The following is a 19,992-nucleotide window of genomic DNA, read 5'->3' on the forward strand; positions in this document are numbered from 1 at the left end:
CCATTTTTCATTGAAGGGAATAAGGGGCAGAGGAGGGAAGACGGGCTTTTCAGCGAATGCTGAGTGAGCAGCATCACTGAGCTACACTGCATCCCTCTACACTGCGGAGTCCCGGGCGGATTTTATCCCGCTCTGTGGAGTCTCCAGGACGTGATTCCCGAGTGCCACGCAGGAGGGACATGGATCCACCACTCCCTGGGCCAACACACACAAACCCCGGGGGAGCGACACAGCTGGGAAGGATGGCAGAGGCGGCCGCGGGGAGCTGCGAGCGGAGCCTGGGGATCCTCCAGCACCCATGCGGGTACCCTTGCCTGCAGCGAGGATGTGCGCTGGACTTGTTGGCTTATCATCGTCGTCTTGCCATGGGAGTGACCTGGTTGGGGCATGGCTCCTTCCAGCAGTGCCGGGATGGAGGTCTGCAACCCTGAGATGTGATCTTCGTGACCCTGTGGAGATGTGGGCAGCCCAGCGCTGATGCTGGATGGAGGGATGAGGCTTCAAACCAGAGCTGCCTGGCAAGGAGGCTTTCCAAATGGATTCTGCTTGCTGGTTCCTGCATGCCAAAGGGGAGAAAAACACCTTTAAACATTACCTTGGGCCACAGTGGGATGTTGTGTCTTGACATTTGTTTCTACCCCCTGCACCGGAGCAGGGCTGCTGCAGCGTGGCTCAGACCCCACAGGGTCGGTCCCCTGTGGCTCATGGAGCTGTTGGATGGATGTATTTGCTGGCAGCATGTTGAAAGAAAAAAAAAAAAAAAAAAACGGGGGAGGAATCCAGCAGTTTTCTGCTCTGCTGGAGTGTGAAGCTGAGGGTGGTGATTCTTCCTTCCGTGTTCTACCCCACCTGGGTGCTGCTGCGCTTGCTCGTGGTGGAGCTGCTTTGTCTGCTGGGGCTGTGCCATGGCTGTGACCCTCATCAACGTCACTGGGCTGGAGTGTTGCTGCCTGGACCCAAGGGTGCCCAAGACACCATGTCCTTCTGGGGCTCCTGCTGCTGCAGGAGGTGGTCACCCTGGGCTGGAAAGCTCCTGGGAGGAGCGTTATGCAGTGCAGGTATTTCTGCTCACCGTGGAAGTTGGAAATTGCTGAGGATAAAGCATTGGATCTTGGTGTATTCCAGCCCCACGGGAATGGGCACTGCTGGAGAGCTTGTAGGAGAGGAGCGTACCTTGCTGGAAAACCATCGGGGGCTGTTCCCTGGGATGATGCTCTGATAAAATGACCAGCCTTGCCTCTCGCCTAAATGGGTGTAAAACACGGCGAGATTGGGAGTGTAAAGAGCCTCACTGAGTTCAGCAAGAGCTGAGGCTCGGTTCGTTTTGCTTTGGTGTCGGAGGGATTGGTCTCCGCACGTGTGCGTGGTGAGGAGGCAGGGGCCGTGCCCTGCAGTGTCGAGGATGCACCGGCAAGGCGCTGGCACCATCTGGCAGAGCCCCTGGGGCTGGGGACCCCCTCCTGGTGCTCCCCTTGCCCTGCCTGCCAGGTCTCCTTACCCTGCTGCCTCGCACCTGCTGGTTTGAGGACACCTCCTCAAATGGAGGTCTGGAGGATGCTTCCCCTCTTCTGCCCTGTGGATGGAGCAGCCCAGCAGAAGCCAAAAAGCTCCTGCTTTTGAGGACAAAATGATTTATGCTTTTCCTATAACAGCACTGCAGAGGCCTAATTGCCTTCTCAATTTGGCTTCTGCCACAGCTGAGACCTCTGCGCTGCCCGGAAGAAGCTGCGTTTTAAGATAATGCATCTCCTCTGCCTCAGACTGCAGCTACTGCCGTTCAGATCCATGCCCGGCTCCGTCCTGGCTGGGGATTTCCCTCTCCCCTCGCACCAGGCTCAGAAACCGGAGCCTGGCAGGTGTGGGTCGCCCACCCGCTCTCCCTGCACCCAGCTCTGCCCTGGGCGGCAAGAGGCAGCTGGGTCCCGCTGTGCCCATCAGCGTGTGACAGCAAGTCACCCCTTCCTGCTGCCCCCTAAAATAGGTCCTTTAGTCGGGAGGTGGGTGGAACGTGTGTTTCCCCTGAAGACATGGCCTCAGTGTGGGTTTTTTTTTTCCGAAAAGCTGCATCCTGGCTTTTGCTGCAGGGGCCACCGGGATGCTTGCAGGGGGTGCAGCCTGCCCTCAGCATGGCTGGGGCTGGGGTCTGTATGTACAGCCTTGCAGCACAGCCGACTGCTGCACCGTGGTGTTGGGGTGCTGCAGGGTCCAGCCTGCCTCGAGGGCAGCAGGAAAACTTTTAAGTGCATCTTCTGACAGGGCTGAGCTGTGGGTGCGAACCTCTGGGACCCCTCACGTTAAGCCCGCTCTTGGCCCTTTCCCAGTGTGTTTTTTGGACTGGTTGCAGTGACTGGTAACCCCCCACCACTTGCTGTTCAGGGGCACTCTGGTGCATCCATCCCCTTGCAGCGCTGGGGAAGATGTGCTGGAAATTTCCTTGTTGGAAGTGTTGGAAATGTCAGGTCCGCTGTGCCTGGGAGGGGGTTTTGGTGTGCTCCTGCTGCGCTTTGGGCTCCTGGCTGTTGCTGGGAGCTGAGCCCCCCTGACCCTTGCAGGAGGACCTCCGCCTGCTTTCCATCTGTGCCCCCCAGGGTGCTGTGGGTTGGTGGGTGTTCACTTGCCGCACGGTGGGATCCTCCTCCGTGCGCAGCCTGGGTTGCTAGAAAGCTGCCTGGTCTGGTGACAGCTTCTGCCGCACTTAGTGGTGCTGGGGAGGGAGAAAATCTGATCTGACCTGGTTGGGGGGGGCTCTGCCATAGCTCGGCTGTCCCGTCCCCCCAAGCCTATGATTCCCACTGAAGTCGCCCAAATGCAGCTTTCACCAGCAGCTAATAAGGTGCTGCTTGAAGTGGCTGTGGGTGCAGGCAGGGTTGGGAACACAAGCAGCAGCTCTGCGACCTTCCTGGCTGGACCGCTGGGGTCATTGGGGTGGGGGAGCTGCGGGAGCGGTGGCCTTGGGGCTCTTGGAAGTGACACCCCGGAGAACAGACAGATAGTAGCTTGCATTTTGGCTTATTTTTTCAAGTTTGTATTCGAAATAGAAATGAAAGGGGATGCGTTTGCTGTTCCCTTCCTCTCCTCAAAGCTGCAGATCAGCTTTTTCCAGCAGCTCCCAAGGCTGGGTGCATGCATGCCAGGATGGCCGGGGTTCACGGCTCCCCAAAGCCCCCGGGGGAGGTGGGGAGCAGCCAGGCGCCTGCAGACGTGCTGGGGACTGTGGGTGGTGATGTGCTGTGGCTGGGGGAGGGGGTGCACTTGCGGTTTGGCCAGCCCCATGCCCAGTGCAAGGGATGTCCCGCTGGTGTCAGAGGGGTTGGGAGCAGTAGGGTGGCAGGATGGGGCCGAGATACTGTGCAGGAGTTTTTCTTGTTTTCTTTGTGCTATCGATTGCCTTAAACCTTGAGCAAATAAGCAAAACTTCTCTTTTCTGAGGTGTCCTGGGAGGATACTGGATGCTTGAGTTTTCTCTTTCTGATCTGGTTTAGCAGCTGGCACTCCAGCCAGAGCTGCTTTCTTCATCCTGGGTGGTGTTCCTTAATTTTTATTTTTTTTTTTTTTTTTTGCTTATATCTATTGAAAAGCAAAACTAGCCAAGTCTGCAGTGATGATGTGAATTACCTTGAATTAAAGATGACTCCCATGGTCTGGCCAGGGGTGTGTGCCATCATGCACTCTTGCCACCTGGCTGCGTTGGGGATGATCCCCAGGGCCATACACGAGGCACCTTCCGTCCCTCCTGCTAACGGGGCTTCTCCTTCCAGGCAGCCAAGCAGGCAGCTCCCCAGGGCATCACCTGGCTGCCCTCCCGGCACGACGCTGGGCATGCCCCTTCCTGGCACTGCTCCCGCTGCCATGCCACTACTCGATGCCTCCAAATCCCCCCTGGTCCTGCTGCCCCCTCCCCGGCTCACTGGTGATTTCATTGCAGCAGCAGCAGCTCCAGGCCCAGCACCTCTCCCATGCCGCCCATGGGCCCCCGGTCCAGCTGCCGCCACATCCTTCGGGCCTCCAGCCACCGGGCATCCCACCGGTCACCGGCAGCAGCTCGGGGCTGCTGGCTCTTGGTGCCCTGGGCAGCCAGGCACACCTCGCCGTCAAGGACGAGAAAAACCATCACGACCTGGACCACAGAGGTGAGAGCAAGGGGGCCGGGTCAGTGTGGTCGTGGAATCACGGAATGGTTTGGGTTGGAAGGGACCTTTTAAGATCATTCAGTCCCACCCCTCTGCCATGGGCAGGGACACCTTCCCCCAGCCCAGGTTGCTCGCAGCCCCGTCCAGCCTGGCCTTGGGCACTGCCAGGGATGGGGCACCTACAGCATCTCTGGGCAGCCTGTGCCAACGCCTCGCTGCCCTCACAGTGAAGAACTTCTTCCTAATATCTAATTTAAATCAATCCTTTTCGAGATTGAAACCATCACCCCTTGTCCAGTTGCTACAGATCCTACTAAAAAGTCTGTCCCTATCATGCTTATGAGCCCCCATTAGGTACTGGAAGGTGCTGTAAGGTCTCTCTGGAGCCTTCTCTGGGCTGAACAACCCCAACTCTCTCAGCCTGTCCTCACAGCAGAGGTACCCCAGCCCTCTGATCATCTCTGTGGCCTCCTCTGGGCTTGCTCCAACAGGTCCATGTCCATCTTGTATTTGGGGCCCCAGAGCAGGTCCCTGGGGGCTGCTCATCACTGCGTTCTCTGGTGCTAAAAATGCCCTGGTCCAGGTGTGGTTCTGCTCCCACCGCCCCATCCCTCAGGGGAGCGGGCTTCAGGGAAGGGGCTCGTGCTTTTAGGGGTGCAGTTTTCCCTATATGATGCTTAAGCTCCTCAAATCAGCCTTGGTGGCCAAGGAAGGTGCTGCCGCTTGTGCGATATTCCCAGCGGCAGCTTCCAGGCGATGCCAAAGCTTTCCCTGCTTTGCTTGTTTGCTGAGGTCAGGATGCTTCTTGAGAGCAGCCTGGGGCTGGCGGGGTCTTGGGGAGGAGGGGACCTGCCTCCAGACCGAATCCCTCTTTGCTGGTTTAGGGCAGGGAATGCAAATTGCCTCAGGAAATGGCACAGGCGGAACGATCTGGTGGGTTGAGCTGCTTGTGTGCCCCCCGAGTTTACACACAGGTCTGAGTCCCCATGGGCTGTGGTGGAGTCTTGCTGCAGATCCTGTGTCCCCATTCAGCCGTGCCTTCATGGCAGAGCAGCCTTCCTCCTCTCCATCACTGCCAGACACTTTTGATGGTCTGGAAACCAGCAATATTCACTGTAAACCTGCTGGGTTTTCTTCCTGTTAGCGGTAAGACAATCTTTCAGAAGATAAAATGATTCATGAGATGGGTTGCAGGCCAGCAGCGTTGAAGATTTTCCTTGCAAATCCCTCTGCCTGTTAATACACCAAGATCCGAGATCTTTCCCCTTAGCATGCCCATCTGCAGGGCACTTATCCAACAGCCTTACGAAGCTGCTGGGCTCTTCTGCTGGTGGATCTGGGGTGGTTTTCCTCCCCATGAAAGCCAGTGAGGGAAAAAACCCATCACGATCGGTGGCAGTTATCCAGTTACATTCATTTTTATGCATGGATTCAAACTGCCGGGAGATCCCAGGGCAAGCGAATGGCTGAACCACAACCCGCCCGTGTGGCTGCGGAGATGGGTGGTGGGGACCTTCTCCTGGGTTTGTGACTTGGGGTACACGTGCCGTCGGCGGACGCCGTTCCATTTGCCTTTCAGGGTGTTTCCCTCGGCCCCATGTGCTTTGCCAAATAAATCACATTGGCAAAAAGAAGGAGGCAGGAGGCAGTGGGGGGACACAGGGGGATTTGAAAGCGAAGCCCAGGAGAGCACAGGAAGGTTTTGAGTTAAGGCAGGAGAGTGTCCGGTGAGGAGCTTCTAGGTTTATTTTTCTGTTTTAAGACTTACTCTAACTTGCTTTATTTTTCTGTCTTCATTTTGGCTGTGACCTCACCTCTGACATCGGCTTCCTCTACAAGAGCGAGACTCAAGTGCAGTAAGTCCCGTTACCTCCTTTTTTCCCCCCGTCAGTTTCTGGGGGGTGCGTGTTTGTGTTTTATCTGTTGTTTTAAAATACAGGCTTGAGGGTGTGAACCTTTTGCACAGGTCCTATTTAATAAATAAAATTAAAAATAACCCCCCACCCTGAGTGGAGGAGCTGCTGGGCTGTTGGCTGTGCCAGGGGGAGTGGAGCTGCCGCCTCTGGGCCAGTTATGAGATTTGGTTTAAATCTTTTTGATTGCTGCGGAGCTTCGAGATTCGGTTTCAATTGACTAAGCCCTGTGAATGAGCGCAGTCAAGTCTGCCTGGCTAAAAATCCTTCGGCGATTAGGAAAGCTATTTTATTCCTGATCACTCTTCTATTATCTTGGGTCATCTAATCTGTTGGGATGGGTTTGGCTATTACGCTGTGTTAAGTAGGACTTGGAAGGTCAAGCAGTTAACTAACCAGCTAAATAACCGTGGTGGAGGGCAACCATCACCTCCAGCACGGCTGCTTTTTATTTGTGTCCCCGACACCTCGGTGTTAATAGCAGCAGTTTGGTTCTTGTTTTGGCTGGGTGCAGTGCCTGAGCATGGATGGAGAGCGCAGGGAATATATTTTTTTCGGTGGGCAGAGCCTGGTGGGGGGCTGCCCTCCCCGTGGAGGGGGGCTGAGCCTGCGCCCCCCACCCCGGGGTGCACAATGCCGCCGTCTCGGGGAAAAGCTGGCAGGACAAAGCCTGGCTGAGCCATGGCTTTGCAGCGATTTCCTGCCATCCCCGAGCCCACAAATGGGCCTTTTGAGAGCTGGGGGCGGATGGGAAGAAAAGTGCCATTTAAGGGGGGAGAGGGGAATTGGGCATCATTAACCTGCTCCTTCAGCGGGGAGGGGGCCGTCAGAGATGGGAAGGTTCCCGATCTATAAAATAAAATACAGGGTATTCCCCGTGGAGGTTTAATGCGCACGATAATCAGTTAGTCATTCATATTTTCCTAGCCTTGCCTGTGCAATAAAAAATATTTAGTTTCTTGGCAGCGGGCCAGCGGCGGGCTGAATGGATCGATGCCTCTAAATGCTTGACATGATTCTCTGGTAGCTGCGAGGTTTTTCAGCATGACTGCCTGAGAAGAAAGACCCCGGTGTTATCCAAAGCTGCTTATTGGGTACCGAGGAGAAACATGAACTGCTTTAGTTCTCCCTTTCAGCTGGGAAAGAAAGGCAGGCAGAGGAGCTTAGGAACATTTCTGCTTAGCAGGGGTGGCAGGCTCTGCTACAAGACATGAAATGATGGTAATTTCTCCTGCTGCTCTGAGAAACTAATTGAAGGGCATCTGCGCAGGGCTGGGGCTGTGCTGCAGGGCGATGCAGGGCTGGGCTTTCTCTGGCGCTCTCAAGGTGGTTTTGCGCTGCCATTTTTGCTCCCGGCGCAATCCCAGCATGCGAGGGGCTTTCCTGGGAATGCCGGCATCTCCTGGGCTTTGTTACTTGAAGCGAGCACAGACAGCCCCCCCCCCCCCCCCCCCCCCCCCGAGCGGAGCTGTGCAGCGGGGCGCCTGGTGACGTGGGTTTTTCCAAACATTTTTTGGATGCCTTTTGGCTCGGCTGCTTGTCTGGCTTGTCTGGGGCTGGGATGAAGCGGTTCCTTTGCTCCCCTAATAAATGCCGGGGATGAGGCCCCTCAACACTGCTGATTCTGGGGGAAGCACCCATGGGCTCTCGTGGGTGCCAGCCCTTGTGCAAAGCCCTTCCCGTGCCCAGGGTTGTGCAAAGCTCTGGTGCTCCCCCCGTCAGGGGCAGAGGACGATGTGGAGATGGGGCTGGTGTAGGGGAGCACAGCTTATCCCCTCTCTGCATTCACCAGTACCTGCTGGTGGATCCCAGCGGCTGCTGGGAGCTGCTGCAATTGCCCACAGCCTCCTCCCAGGGTTTGCCTTTTGAAACAACAGCCAGCTCCCTTTTTCCCGCTCTGCTTTTGCAGTAAATAGGCTCAGGTGCCCATGAGCAGCCTTGCTGGAGCGGAGCAGCCATGCGGGGCTGCCCCGACAGCATCCCCGGGGCTCAGGGCGATGCTCAGTTTGGTGGCGGCCAGCCCCCAGCCCTGGCTGCCCCTGTCCCCTGGCATGGTGGGCTGCAGAGGCTCAGCCCCCCGGCGGGATTTTGCAGTCTGGGGCAGGGCTGGCTGGCTGTTTGCAGCACCCTCTAAGCTGCTGCTCGTGAAGTCTTGTTGCCTTCTGCTTCCAACACTAGAAGTGTCTTTTGTTTTTGCAGAATAACTCCGTTTCGCCCTCTGAGAGCCTGAGAGCCAGCGAGAAGCATCGGAGCTCCACAGATTACAGCATTGACTCCAAGAAGCGGAAAGCAGAGGAGAAGGACAGCATGAGCCGATATGTAAGTGGCAGGGATGGTCTGCAGCCGGGTCCAGTGGCTGGGGGACCCCTAGAGCCCCCGGGGGATGCGGTCATGCCAGGCATGGGGCATGCGGCATGTGTGTGGGCAGGACTTCGGGTGGGAGAAAGTGAGGTTTGGGTAATATTTTCCAAATGCGGCATGGTAACTTGTGTCATGCTGCTGGGGGTGGGGGGGGGTGGGGTGGGGGCGGAGTTGGGCTCCCTGGGGGGCTGCCCCCCACCCCAGGGTATGGCAGCTCACTGCAGGATGTAACTCAGCGCTGTGTTTCAGGACAGCGATGGTGACAAGAGTGATGACCTGGTGGTCGACGTCTCCAATGAGGTGAGCCATGGGGGTGTTCTGGCAGATTTGCTCCTCTCCCGTGGTGTGGTGGGGGTTTGGAGGGTGGGGGGCAATGCCTTAGGGGCCCCCTGTCACCAGCCCAGTTCCTGCCTGGAAGAGGAGCCAGAGGGAGCTCTCCCCCCTGCTGGGGGGGGTACCAATGCTTTCTCCTGTCTCGCAGGACCCTGCCACCCCCCGGGTTAGCCCAGCCCACTCCCCCCCAGAGAACGGCATAGACAAAGCCCGCGGGCTGAAGAAGGGGGACGCACCAAACAGCCCGGCCTCAGTTGCCTCCTCCAGCAGCACTCCCTCCTCCAAGACTAAAGACCTGGGCCACGTATGTCCTTCGCTCGGCTGGGGCGGGGGGGTCTGACCCTGCCAGCTGTGGGTGCTTGCTGGGTCTGGGGTCTTGGTGAGCAGGGGCTGTGGATGCCAGTGGTTGAACCTCATCGTCCTGTTTTTCATCCTTTCTCCTTGCAGAATGACAAATCGTCAACGCCCGGGCTCAAGTCGAACACTCCGACACCAAGGAACGACGCTCCAACCCCGGGGACGAGCAGCACCCCAGGGCTGCGGCCAATGCCTGGCAAGCCAACCGGCATGGACCCCCTGGGTGGGTACCAGTCCCCTGGTGCCACCTCTGCTGCTGTCCCCAGCACAGCTTCAGCCTGTGTCCTCTACTGGGAGCACGGCAGCTTTGAGGGGGTTCAGGTTTATCGGGGACCAAATCCAGGGCAGCTCAGGGGGTCCCGGTGCCAGAGATGGGGTGCGGAGGGAGGTCCAGCCTTTGCATCTTTGCCTCTGGGGGGAGTGGGGCTGGATGCTGGTGGGCTCCGTCACCTGACCGTGTCCCCAACCCTCCCTCAGCCTCGGCCCTGCGGACACCCATCTCCATTGCGGGCTCCTACGCGGCTCCCTTCGCCATGATGGGGCACCATGAGATGAACGGCTCGCTCACCAGCCCTGGTGCCTACGCGGGGCTCCACAACATCCCCCCACAGATGAGCGCTGCTGCCGCCGCCGCCGCTGCCTACGGCCGGTCACCAATGGTGAGCTTTGGAGCTGTACGTAGCACTTTTAGCTCCTTTTCTCGCTCCCGGTGGGGGGGGTGGGTGTGGGGAGGGTCTGGGTGTGTGTGTAGGGGTGTCTCCCCTGTGTCAGCTGTGAAACTGGGGCTCCTCACTAGCTGATTCATCTGCTGTTGAAGGGTGCTGTGTGTAGAGATGCCTCCCCACGGGGTGATGTGCGTGTACCACTACATGGGGGTTTATCCTTCCCCCTGGGTGCATGCAAAGTACCCATTATGCAGCCCCATTCCCATTACTCTTGCTAAACACTCGATGGCATGCTTTAAGGCAAAACACAGTCAAAACAAGAAGTAAAACACTGCCCTTAAATGTAGAGATGGGGGTTTCTGCAGCTGGGGTGGTGGGCATGGCTTGGCTGCTCCCGTTGCTGGGCATTTGGGAACAGCATGGGGAGGGTGAGTGTCGCACACTGTGCCTTGCAGACCCCAAACCTTTGGCTGATTCCCCAGTCTTTCCCCCTTCCTGCCAGGGGAAAAAATAACAATTCGTTACTGAGCAGTAAGGGGGATGAGGGAGCCGCCGAGTGTCCCCCCACCTGCCTGGGCTCATGGATGGGAAGCTGTTCGCTCGCGTGCTCCGCTCGTGTCCGGCCTCACCCGTGTCTGTGTGTCTCGGCAGGTTGGCTTTGACCCACACCCACCCATGAGAGCCCCCGGCCTGCCCTCGAGCCTGGCGTCCATCCCAGGAGGGAAGCCGTAAGCCCCTCTTTGTCTGTTTGCCTGCTGGGTGGGCATGGGTGCCCGGGAGGGAGGTGAGCGTGGGGCTGGGGCCAGCCCAGCCCCCGGCTTGCTGGGGCAAGGCATGACCCGGCAGCTGGGTTGCAATGCCACCTGCCTGCCCCTTATGCTGGGTTTGCAGCAAACCTCTGTCTGTGGGGCTGACCCCCCTGTTTGCCCTCCCCTGACAGTGCCTACTCCTTCCACGTGAGCGCTGACGGGCAGATGCAGCCGGTCCCCTTTCCCCACGATGCCCTGGCGGGTCCCGGCATCCCACGGCACGCCCGGCAGATCAACACGCTGAGCCACGGGGAGGTGGTGTGTGCCGTCACCATCAGCAACCCCACCAGGCACGTCTACACGGGCGGCAAAGGGTGCGTGAAGATCTGGGATATCAGCCAGCCAGGCAGCAAGAGCCCCATCTCCCAGCTGGACTGCCTGGTAAGGGGGCTGGGGGCGGCACGGCCGCGCACGGGGGCTGGAGCATCCCTGATGCACACACAAGCGAGCAAGCCGCAGTGGATTGCCGCTGGTCCCCAAGCGCATGTTCCCCCTGCTTTCCCCTACCTTTACCATGACAAATTGTTCTCTGCTGTCCCCCAACGCCACCTCTGTCCCCCTCCAGAACAGAGATAACTACATTCGCTCCTGCAAGCTCCTTCCCGATGGCCGCACGCTGATCGTGGGAGGGGAGGCGAGCACGCTCACCATCTGGGACCTGGCTTCCCCGACACCCCGCATCAAGGCCGAGCTGACCTCCTCTGCCCCCGCCTGCTACGCCCTAGCCATCAGCCCCGATGCCAAAGTCTGCTTCTCCTGCTGCAGCGACGGCAACATCGCCGTCTGGGACCTGCACAACCAGACGCTTGTCAGGTGAGCCAGCCTCGGCACCTGGCCGCGGCACGAGGGCTGGGAGCACTGCAGCTTGCTCTTCTCCGGAATTGGGGTCTTTCGGGCCACGTTTTGGCATGAGGACCTCAGGGATGGCGACAAGAATGCTATCTTGTGATGCTTGGTAAGTGAGCCTAGGAGGCTTGGCCAGGATGGCAAAGGATGCTCCCTGGGTAGGTGTCCAGGCATGGTTGGTGTGGAGAAGCCTCGTAAATGTAGCCTGAGCACCTTGAAACAACCTGTGTGCTTTTTGCTAGTGTTCCCCTTGAAGATTTGTGTTATCTTTTTGCTGCTTAAAGGCAATTTCAAGGCCACACAGATGGTGCCAGCTGCATAGATATCTCGCATGATGGTACGAAGTTGTGGACAGGGGGTCTGGACAACACAGTGCGTTCCTGGGACCTGCGGGAAGGGAGGCAGCTCCAGCAGCATGACTTCACCTCCCAGGTAAGCAGGGGGTGCCCGCGGCCCTGGGAGGGGGGAACAACCTTGCCTCATCGTGCAGCTCCTTGTGGAGACCCCATGGAGGGCTTTAACCGGGGCAGTCTGCTCGGCATCCAGCTCCTGTGTGGCTGTGAGAGGGGGCTTTTCCTGCTGGGAAAATGGCCTGCACAGGCCCCTGTTAGCTCTGTGCATGGTTGTCCGCACTGCTTTAGGTGAAACCCAAGAGTCTTCAGGGTGGTGAGAGCTCTGGGGCTCCCTGACTCTTGTTTCAGCTCCTCTTTCATCGCTTTTTCATCTGCTGCAAGGCTGGGCTGCCATTAGGAAAGCAGTGCTTGCCCAGGGCCACCTGTGGATGTCACAGGCTGGCTCTAGGTGCCTTGCAGGTGAGATGGCTGCAGGTCTCAGGCTCTGGCCACCTCCTGCAGACCCTCCCGGAGCCCTTGTCCAGAGGGGCAAAGCTGGGACTTTGTGTCCTCTTGGCAAGTGTAGCAGCATCCATGGGGCTCAAGCTGTCCCAGCATGTGCAGGTCTTGCACAGCTGCTCCTAATTTATGGATGTGCCTCTCCAAACCCTGCTGCACCTCTTTGGAGCTGGCCAGCAACCTCCACCAGTGACATACAGCTGGTGAAACTGGAGTTGTGTGGTCAGGGTCAAGAACGGCAGCCGGGTGGTCAAGGTCTCCGCTGTGTGCCAGCCACCAGCCCCATGGCACAGCATTAATACTCGCCGTCATGGAGCTGGGCATCCAGAAGCCGTGCCACCAGGGTTTCCAGCACATGAGTAGCTGTGGCTTAGAGCTTATTTAGTCCTACCTCGTTCCACACCAAGTTTTCCTCTTCTGGAGGATGCCAGGAAGGTACTTTCTGTCCAAAGGCACAAGTGCTGTCCACGGAAGAGGCTGCGCTTCAGCTGGGGCAGGAGCCGGGGCTGTGCTGCAGAGACAGACACCATCACCAGCTTCACTCTGCCCATGGATCGGTGGCTGGGGGGTGATTTAAGAGGACCTGGCCGTGTCCTTCCGTGCCGTTCGGGCTGTTTCTCTTCTGAATTGCTGGCCTTGCTGCCAGCGCTGCGGGCAAAGCAGTCACGATATTGAACTCTCTGAGGGGTCGGCCCCCAGCTCAGCTTGTGCCCGGGCAGTGGGTATCCCTGATGGGGGGTTGCTGGGGCTGCAGGCAGAGCCTGGTGGGTGCAGGCTGCCCCTCTGAGCACCCCTCTGCCCCCCTGCAGATCTTCTCACTGGGGTACTGCCCGACGGGCGAGTGGCTGGCGGTGGGCATGGAGAGCAGCAACGTGGAAGTGCTGCACCACACGAAGCCCGACAAGTACCAGCTGCACCTCCACGAGAGCTGTGTCCTCTCCCTCAAGTTTGCCTACTGCGGTAAGCAGCTCCGGTGCTGCGCTCGGCTCCTTCGGTGGCAGCTGGGCGTGCACATGAAGAACCATGGCAGGAAGGGACAACGTGTGGCACGGTGGTGTGGCGCTGAGGATGGACCAGGATCCATCCCACGGATGGCGCATTTGGGGATTGTCCTGGTAAAATGATCTCAGTTGTGGCTGCCGCCTGCCACATCGCGTGACGGGAGGTGGTGAACCAGCACCTGCTCGTGCTGGAGTGCATCCCGGTGGAGGGGGGCTGGGGTGAGCATCTCTGGAAAACCTCCAGGCTGTTCATTTTGTCCAAAATCTCCACTTTCTGAGGTTAAACAGCCAGAAGTCTCTGGGGGGGCAGGGGCAGGGAGATTTTGGCTTCAGGGTCTGGCCAGTGGCTTTGGCGCTGCTGGCCACAGGGAGTCGGCAGCGGCAGCTTTCGGCTGCTGACGCTGCTTTTCCTGGGCACAGGTAAATGGTTTGTGAGTACTGGAAAAGACAACCTGCTCAACGCCTGGAGGACGCCCTACGGAGCGAGCATCTTCCAGGTAGGAGGCTGCTTATGGGGCTGGGCATGGGGGTGGGCTACACCCAGACCCCCTTCTCGGCATCATCCTGGAGAGGGGAAAATCCTTTTGGGGTGGCCAGATGGGTACCCAGCCTGCGGGATGTAGTGAGAGCACCAGCATGGATGCTGCTTGGTGGAACACAGCCGCGGCAGCCTCATCGGGGAAACCAAACTGATGGTTTTTTTGGGGGGGTTCTCTCCCCCTTTTTTTCCCCCCCAGTCCAAGGAATCCTCGTCTGTCTTAAGTTGTGACATTTCAGCAGATGACAAGTACATCGTCACGGGCTCTGGTGACAAGAAGGCCACAGTCTACGAGGTCATCTACTAACTGCGGATTTTATAGCAGGGCTGGCAGCTCCCAGCCCCGGCCGTGGCAGGACTCGGGCGGCCGGCGGGCAGCGGCCGGGGGCTCGGGGGGGCTGCCCCAGGGTGGCCCCGGGGGCTCGGCCACGAACCGGCTGCTCTGGCAGGGCTCTGCCTTGAGGGCCTGGCGTACAATACACACGGATTTATTTGGAGGTCTGCAAATATGGCACACATTGAAGCCCTAAACAAATTTTTGTTTGGTTTTAGGGTTTTGGGTTTTATTTTGATTTTTTTGTTTGTTTGTTTTCTGGTTCTTTCCGTCTGCGCTTTGGTGGCACTATAAAGGACTTATTTTTTATTGTGACTTTTTTTTTTTTGTGCATCCTGCATAAGACTTGTGAAAAATGTAAATAACGGACTAGTAAATAGCATTGGAAGGGTGGGGGACCCCTCCCGGTACACTAGTTGTGTATTTTTCGTCTGCTGTAATTGTATTCCACTGATGGTTTTGGTGGTGGCAATTTTTTTTTTTTTTTCCTTACCCCCTCAAAGCGTCTGTTGGGACGTGACTTTGCCATGCAGCGCGTAACCAGGCTGAGCAAAGATGTCCACTGGTGAAAGTTGTTCCTACTGTCGTACCCGTGCGTTGTTCGGTGTGTTAGTGATGGTGGGACGCTGCTGGGACCGCGGGGGACTCGGTCGGATCCTCAGCTACTGATGGGACATCAGCAACACAATCACCTTTTTTTATATATGGATTTTTTTGTGCTCGTATGTTTGAAGAAAAGGGGAAGCCCACGCTGCGGGATCGTCTGCGCAAGCCCTTCTTGGTCTTCGGACAGAAGCAATGAGGAGTGATTTCAAAGAAAGCATAGTAAATTCAGCTCAGGGAGCCACGAAAGATAATAGCAACTTATGTGTTTTGTATTCAAATGAAAGTAAAGAATTAGAATTGATAACCTTTAAAATACAGTTTTTTTAAAAGCAAAGTTTACTAACAAGTAGGGTTTGTGTGTGGTGGGGGGAAGGGGCTGGCTTTGGTAGGGTCCTGTGGGCTATATGGTCTTGTGTCTTCTGGTTATATAGGTTCTGATGAAGCAAACCCCCTCCCCCCACAGGCCTGCATTTCAGCATTTTGTACTAAAGGGTTAAAAAAAAAAAAAAGACGTAACAGGAAATAAAAGTATTTGTGTAGCAGAAGCGCTCACCCTGTATTGTAGCATATGGAAGAGAATTTTTATACTACATTTTTATGGATTATTTTTTGATTTTAATCTGGTCAAAAATAATAATTGCTTAGGCTTCAGGTGAGAACTGCCTGGTTTACAGACGTGGATAGTACAGATGGGGGAGAGGAGGATGGAGTGGAGGTGATTGGTACCTGGGGTGTGCGCTTGGCATCGCATCCCTCCGAGCAGCCGCTCTGGGGCCGGGAGAGGCGAGTTGGGGTTGGAAGGAGGTCTCATGGGAAATGATTTGGGTTGGGTTTTTTTTTCTTTTCTTCCCCCCATCAAAATAAGAGGATTTGGAGATGTTTTGCCCTTTTATGTTCAAAAGAAAAAGAAGGGGGATGTCCTAGGAAAACAGTGTCTGCTGTGTGCGGCTCGTTGGTGCTCGCTGCGTGCTGCCTCGGCCAGGGAGGAGATGGGATTGATCTTGTGCGCTAATTACCCAGCGAAGGAAAAAGCAAGCTCTTTAAACCTGCATTTAGGGAAAGTGTTCTAAGGGCGGGCGGTTTGGCTCAGAAAAGTCACTCTGACAAGGCCCCCGGTGCCAACAGCCCCACGCTGGCGCCTGCTGAGGGGTTTGGCAGTGCCCTCTGTGTGTTTTGGTCCCCGGGGCTGATGCAGGGGTAGCTCCAGGTGTCCCCCTGCACCCGCAGACTTGGGACCAGTGTCTGACCCCCTGGTGTTTGTGGAGCATCCCCCCTCTTTGCATTGATGGGGAGGTGCATTTGAAAGGGCTGGGGAGCTTTGGATTGCCCCTGTGGCAAACTCCTCCAGCAGTAAGGTCACCCCCAGCTCGTGTCCCGCATGGTCACTGGTTTGCAAGTTGGTGCTTCATTTTCCTCCAAAAAAAATAAAAATAAAGGAACTGCATGTACTGGAGCTGGCGGAGGGTTACTGAGTCAGACTTCTCAACTTTACACCAAAGTATGTAGCAGAATATGTACAGCTGTTAATAACTACAACTGGTTTTTGTAAAAAAGGGAGAAAAAAGAAAAAAAAAGCAAAAAAGAATAAAAAAGTAAATGTAATGAAGCTCAAATGAAAGCAAAGTGTCTATAAACCATTTGCTCTCTGAAAACCTGCACTGAGTTGTTAATAAAAGCAAGCAAAGCAAGCGAGGGGCTGTTGTTGCTGTGCGGTGGGGCTGGGGGCTACAGGACACCCCTGGGCTAGGGACCCCCTTACTGATGGGGTGACGGTGGAGGTCGGCTGAAGCAAGAACCGAGCTCAGGACTGATGGGAGCCACCGATTGCAGCCCCCAGCCCTTGGCTTCTCCCCGTCCTCATGGTGCTGGGTGCTGCTGCAGCGAGTCCCTGGGCACCCTGGACCCCATCGCTTCTTTTTAATTCCTGAAAGCATCACCCAGCTGCCTTATTTCTGCTGCTGCAAGCCTGCAGGGAGGACTTTGGGAGGCAGAGGCAGGGCTGGGAGCAGGAGCCCTGCACTCCGGGGGGATGCCGAGGCAGGGGGGCAGCACTCGGGGTGCCCGTGGCTGCAGGTGGGATGCTCGCTGTGCCTCAGGGACTGGGTCGGGGGGCCCCAAAACCATGGGGCATGAGCACCCGCGTTCCTGCACTCTCAGCCCGGGTGCCCCTGACAGAGACAAAGCACTTTCCTTGAACTAGGACATATGTACCGTCCTACGGGGGCTTCCCTGTGATGTATTGAACATGACAGAGCCTGCTGCGAGGGAGAAATAAAAAGCAGGAGCAGCACTCTAACTGCTTGGTTTCCCGATAATGTACAGCGGTAAATGGTTATGAGTGCATTTAAATCTGATTTTAAGCTGGATGGAATGAGGGGCTTACACAGGGGACCATTAAAAGATAAAAATTGCAAGAAATCCTTTGTTGTAAGATTTCGGAGAGCCTGGCACCGGGGAGTGGAAGGGTTCGGCAGAGCCCGGCATCCCCCCAGTGCTGCCCCTTCGGGCACCTGATCTGCTGCGGCTTCTGCTTTCAACAGTTCCCAGCAAACTGTTGCCCTTTGCAATTAATTTGGTTTGACTACAACCTTTCTGAAAGTGCTGACGGAGGAGGTGTTAAAGCCGTGCGCAGTCTCTCCGATTCCCATTTACACTATCAGCCAGGCGCCGAACGCCCGTACTTTATAATTAAAGTATTTCGAGCTCCACAGACTAATTTTTTTTTAATTATATATTCATAAGGGCTTTTTTTTTTTTTTTTTAACATGCTTTTAGTTCAGCCTCGGCCGATGCTGCTGTGACACACCAGGGTGTGAGACCTTGCACATCAGCCGGCAGATCGGGTGGGAGCTGCCGTGGGGCAGGACCCCACAGCTGCACCGCGCTGCAGGTGGGCTGTGGCCTGGTAGACCTGGCAAACGGCATCTTTTGGGTGGCATTACCCGCTTCTCATCAGCGATTTCCTTCCATGAGCATTGCATCCTGCAAGGAGGGGCTCCCATGGAGGTGTGCAAGATATTTGATCACCAAATATTGATGCTGAGCATCAATACTGAGTCGTTACCCTTTTGGGTGCACCCTGTAGCTGTTACCCTTTCAGGTGCACCCTGGCGTTGCTCCTGGCTGGTTTCCCGCAGCAGACCCTTGCCGGTGAGGACGGAGGGTGCAGCAGAGGGTGCAGTAGCTGGGTGCAGGTCACCCCTCCAGCAGCCGCCTGGGGCTGGGCGCCGCTCCCCCTTCGCAGCCCAGCTCTCCAAGGTGGCAGTTGATCCAAATTGTGCTTTGAGTAACCAATAATTACCAAATTACAGCGTGTAGGCCCTGGCGTTGAGGCAGAGGGGGCGAGTGTGCTGTGAAGTAACTAACCCGGCTGACTGAGGTGCAGGGTGGCTGCTCAGGCTGCAGCCGTGCCAGCCACCCTGATGCACCCCCTGCATTTTGGCTTTGGCAGAGCTGCCTCGGGGCTCCTGCGCAGCTGGTGGGGTGCACATGTGTCCCCCGCCGCGAGCGGGCTGGGAAGGAGGATGGTGACCCCCAGGAATGCCTGCCCCCAGCCTGGCCAAGCAGCTTTTCTCACACTGTGTCTCTCGTTCCTGAACGGCAGCACCAGGCAATGCTGCAGGTGCAGAAGAGCTGTGCCGTGCCACGTGTTCGATGCCATGCCACGCCATGCCATGCCACGCTATGCCCACCGCAGCAGCGAAGCCCTCCACCGCGGGTTGGGCTCCCCAGTCCGGCGGCCGTGCCGTTTGCAGCACGGCGAGCGGGGATAACAGGGTGCATCCTTCCCCCTCCGTTTTCGCCGGCTCTGCGCCCAGTTCGGTGGGGCGGCTTGCCCTTCGGGGTGCAAGGGGCAGCACCTCCCCGCAGCACGGCTCCCAGGGCAGCGGCTGGGCAGGGTTGTGTCGGGAGGGCCGAGACCCCCTTCCCACCCCCTTCCCATCCGCCATCCGCTCGGTTGCTGCGGCACCTAATGCCATCCCTCCTCGCCGGCTCGGAACAGATGGCGGGAGGAGGCTCTGGGACACCATCAGCTGTTGTTATCGCTAGCTGATGACACGGAGTGTAAATTCTGTTGGCACTACTCCCTTCGTCTGTTCTGCCTCTGCATCCCACCAGTTTTAATTACTGTAATTGAGTTATAATGAATGATTGTGCATTACCATTGTCTGTAATGTGGCAGGGAGTATTCTGTTCGTTACACACTCCATCTAACAACATGCCCCTCCTCGTTGCTTTGTTTATCTGGTTGAAGGGTGTCATCACTTCAAATGGCAGAGATAAAACAGTACTCAGAGTGTCTGCGTTTAGATGTTTATCGTTTTTCTGTTCTCAGGCACTGGTGCTTCACTGAATCCCAGTGGAAAACTGCAGAAACAGATAAAAACTAATTTGGCTTAATCCCTCTTGAAAAAAAAAACCAAACCCAACCCACAAACCCAACACAAAAAAAACAAAACACCACAACAGAAAAAAAAGCCAAAAAACCCCCAACACCCAAACCAAACCAAAAAACCAACCCTGCAGAGCTGAAAAAAATCATTAGCATGGATTGACACACACCGCCCATGGCAGGAGGGATCGCCCAGAGCCTCTCCTGGAGGGGGCTTGCCACACCGGGTGGCTTGTGGCTGCCAGCCTGTCCCTTCTGCAGGTGACACAGGCACCTGGAGCCCTGGGAAAGGCGCCTGGCCCTGCTCTGCCCATGCCTGTGCCTGCCATTTGGCCTCTGCAAGGTGCTCACAAGCCGCCCTCGCCTTTGCTGCCAGGGGAGAGGCTGCTCCTGGCGCCAGGCTGGGGACAGCAACACCAGAAAGTGTCACTGCCCCAGGCTGGGGACAGCCCAAGCCCAGCCCTGGGGCTGTTTCTGACGGTGACATCTCAACGCTGACTCAGGACATTTGCAAAGCCCCTGATAGAGCTCAACCCTGCTGCAGCCAGCCGGACTGTGCTGGTGCTTACGCAGCACTTGAAGAGCCAGCTTCCACCTAGAGACGTGCCAGAGCACCAAGGGTCTCTGCCACTCTTGGAAAGGGATATTCACAGAATCATGGAATCATCACATCGTTTGGGATGGAAGGGACCTTAAAGCCCATCCAGTCCCACCCCCCTGCCACAGGCAGGGACACCTTCCACCAGCCCAGGTTGCTCCCAGCCCCGTCCAGCCTGGCCTTGGGCACTGCCAGGGATGGGGCAGCCACAGCTGCTCTGGGTGCATCACTCACACGGGGCACACTGGCCTTGCCCA

At 56.8% G+C, this 19,992-nt stretch overlaps 1 protein-coding gene across 8 annotated transcripts in view; it reads left to right on the forward strand.

Annotated features, from left to right (window-relative positions):
* TLE3 (TLE family member 3, transcriptional corepressor) overlaps nt 1-16,433 on the forward strand; it is a 31,915-nt gene extending 15,482 nt beyond the window's left edge. For 3 of the 8 annotated variants that reach the window (XM_055716330.1, XM_055716329.1, XM_055716334.1), the window contains exons 8-21: nt 3,926-4,130; nt 5,970-5,986; nt 8,243-8,362; nt 8,654-8,704; nt 8,886-9,041; nt 9,185-9,317; nt 9,572-9,768; nt 10,411-10,487; nt 10,700-10,949; nt 11,134-11,381; nt 11,699-11,846; nt 13,075-13,225; nt 13,687-13,763; nt 14,004-16,433. In XM_055716330.1, coding sequence (XP_055572305.1) covers nt 3,926-4,130; nt 5,970-5,986; nt 8,243-8,362; nt 8,654-8,704; nt 8,886-9,041; nt 9,185-9,317; nt 9,572-9,768; nt 10,411-10,487; nt 10,700-10,949; nt 11,134-11,381; nt 11,699-11,846; nt 13,075-13,225; nt 13,687-13,763; nt 14,004-14,111 — 1,938 coding nt within the window. In that variant the 3' untranslated portion in view covers nt 14,112-16,433. The remainder of the gene's footprint in view (nt 1-3,925; nt 4,131-5,969; nt 5,987-8,242; nt 8,363-8,653; nt 8,705-8,885; nt 9,042-9,184; nt 9,318-9,571; nt 9,769-10,410; nt 10,488-10,699; nt 10,950-11,133; nt 11,382-11,698; nt 11,847-13,074; nt 13,226-13,686; nt 13,764-14,003) is intronic. The other 5 variants (XM_055716332.1, XM_055716335.1, XM_055716333.1 and 2 more) reach the window with 3 other exon arrangements.
* Nucleotides 16,434-19,992: the final 3,559 nt, after the last annotated feature.

Source organism: Falco cherrug, chromosome 7, assembly GCF_023634085.1.
Source record: "Falco cherrug isolate bFalChe1 chromosome 7, bFalChe1.pri, whole genome shotgun sequence".
NCBI lineage: Eukaryota > Metazoa > Chordata > Aves > Falconiformes > Falconidae > Falco > Falco cherrug.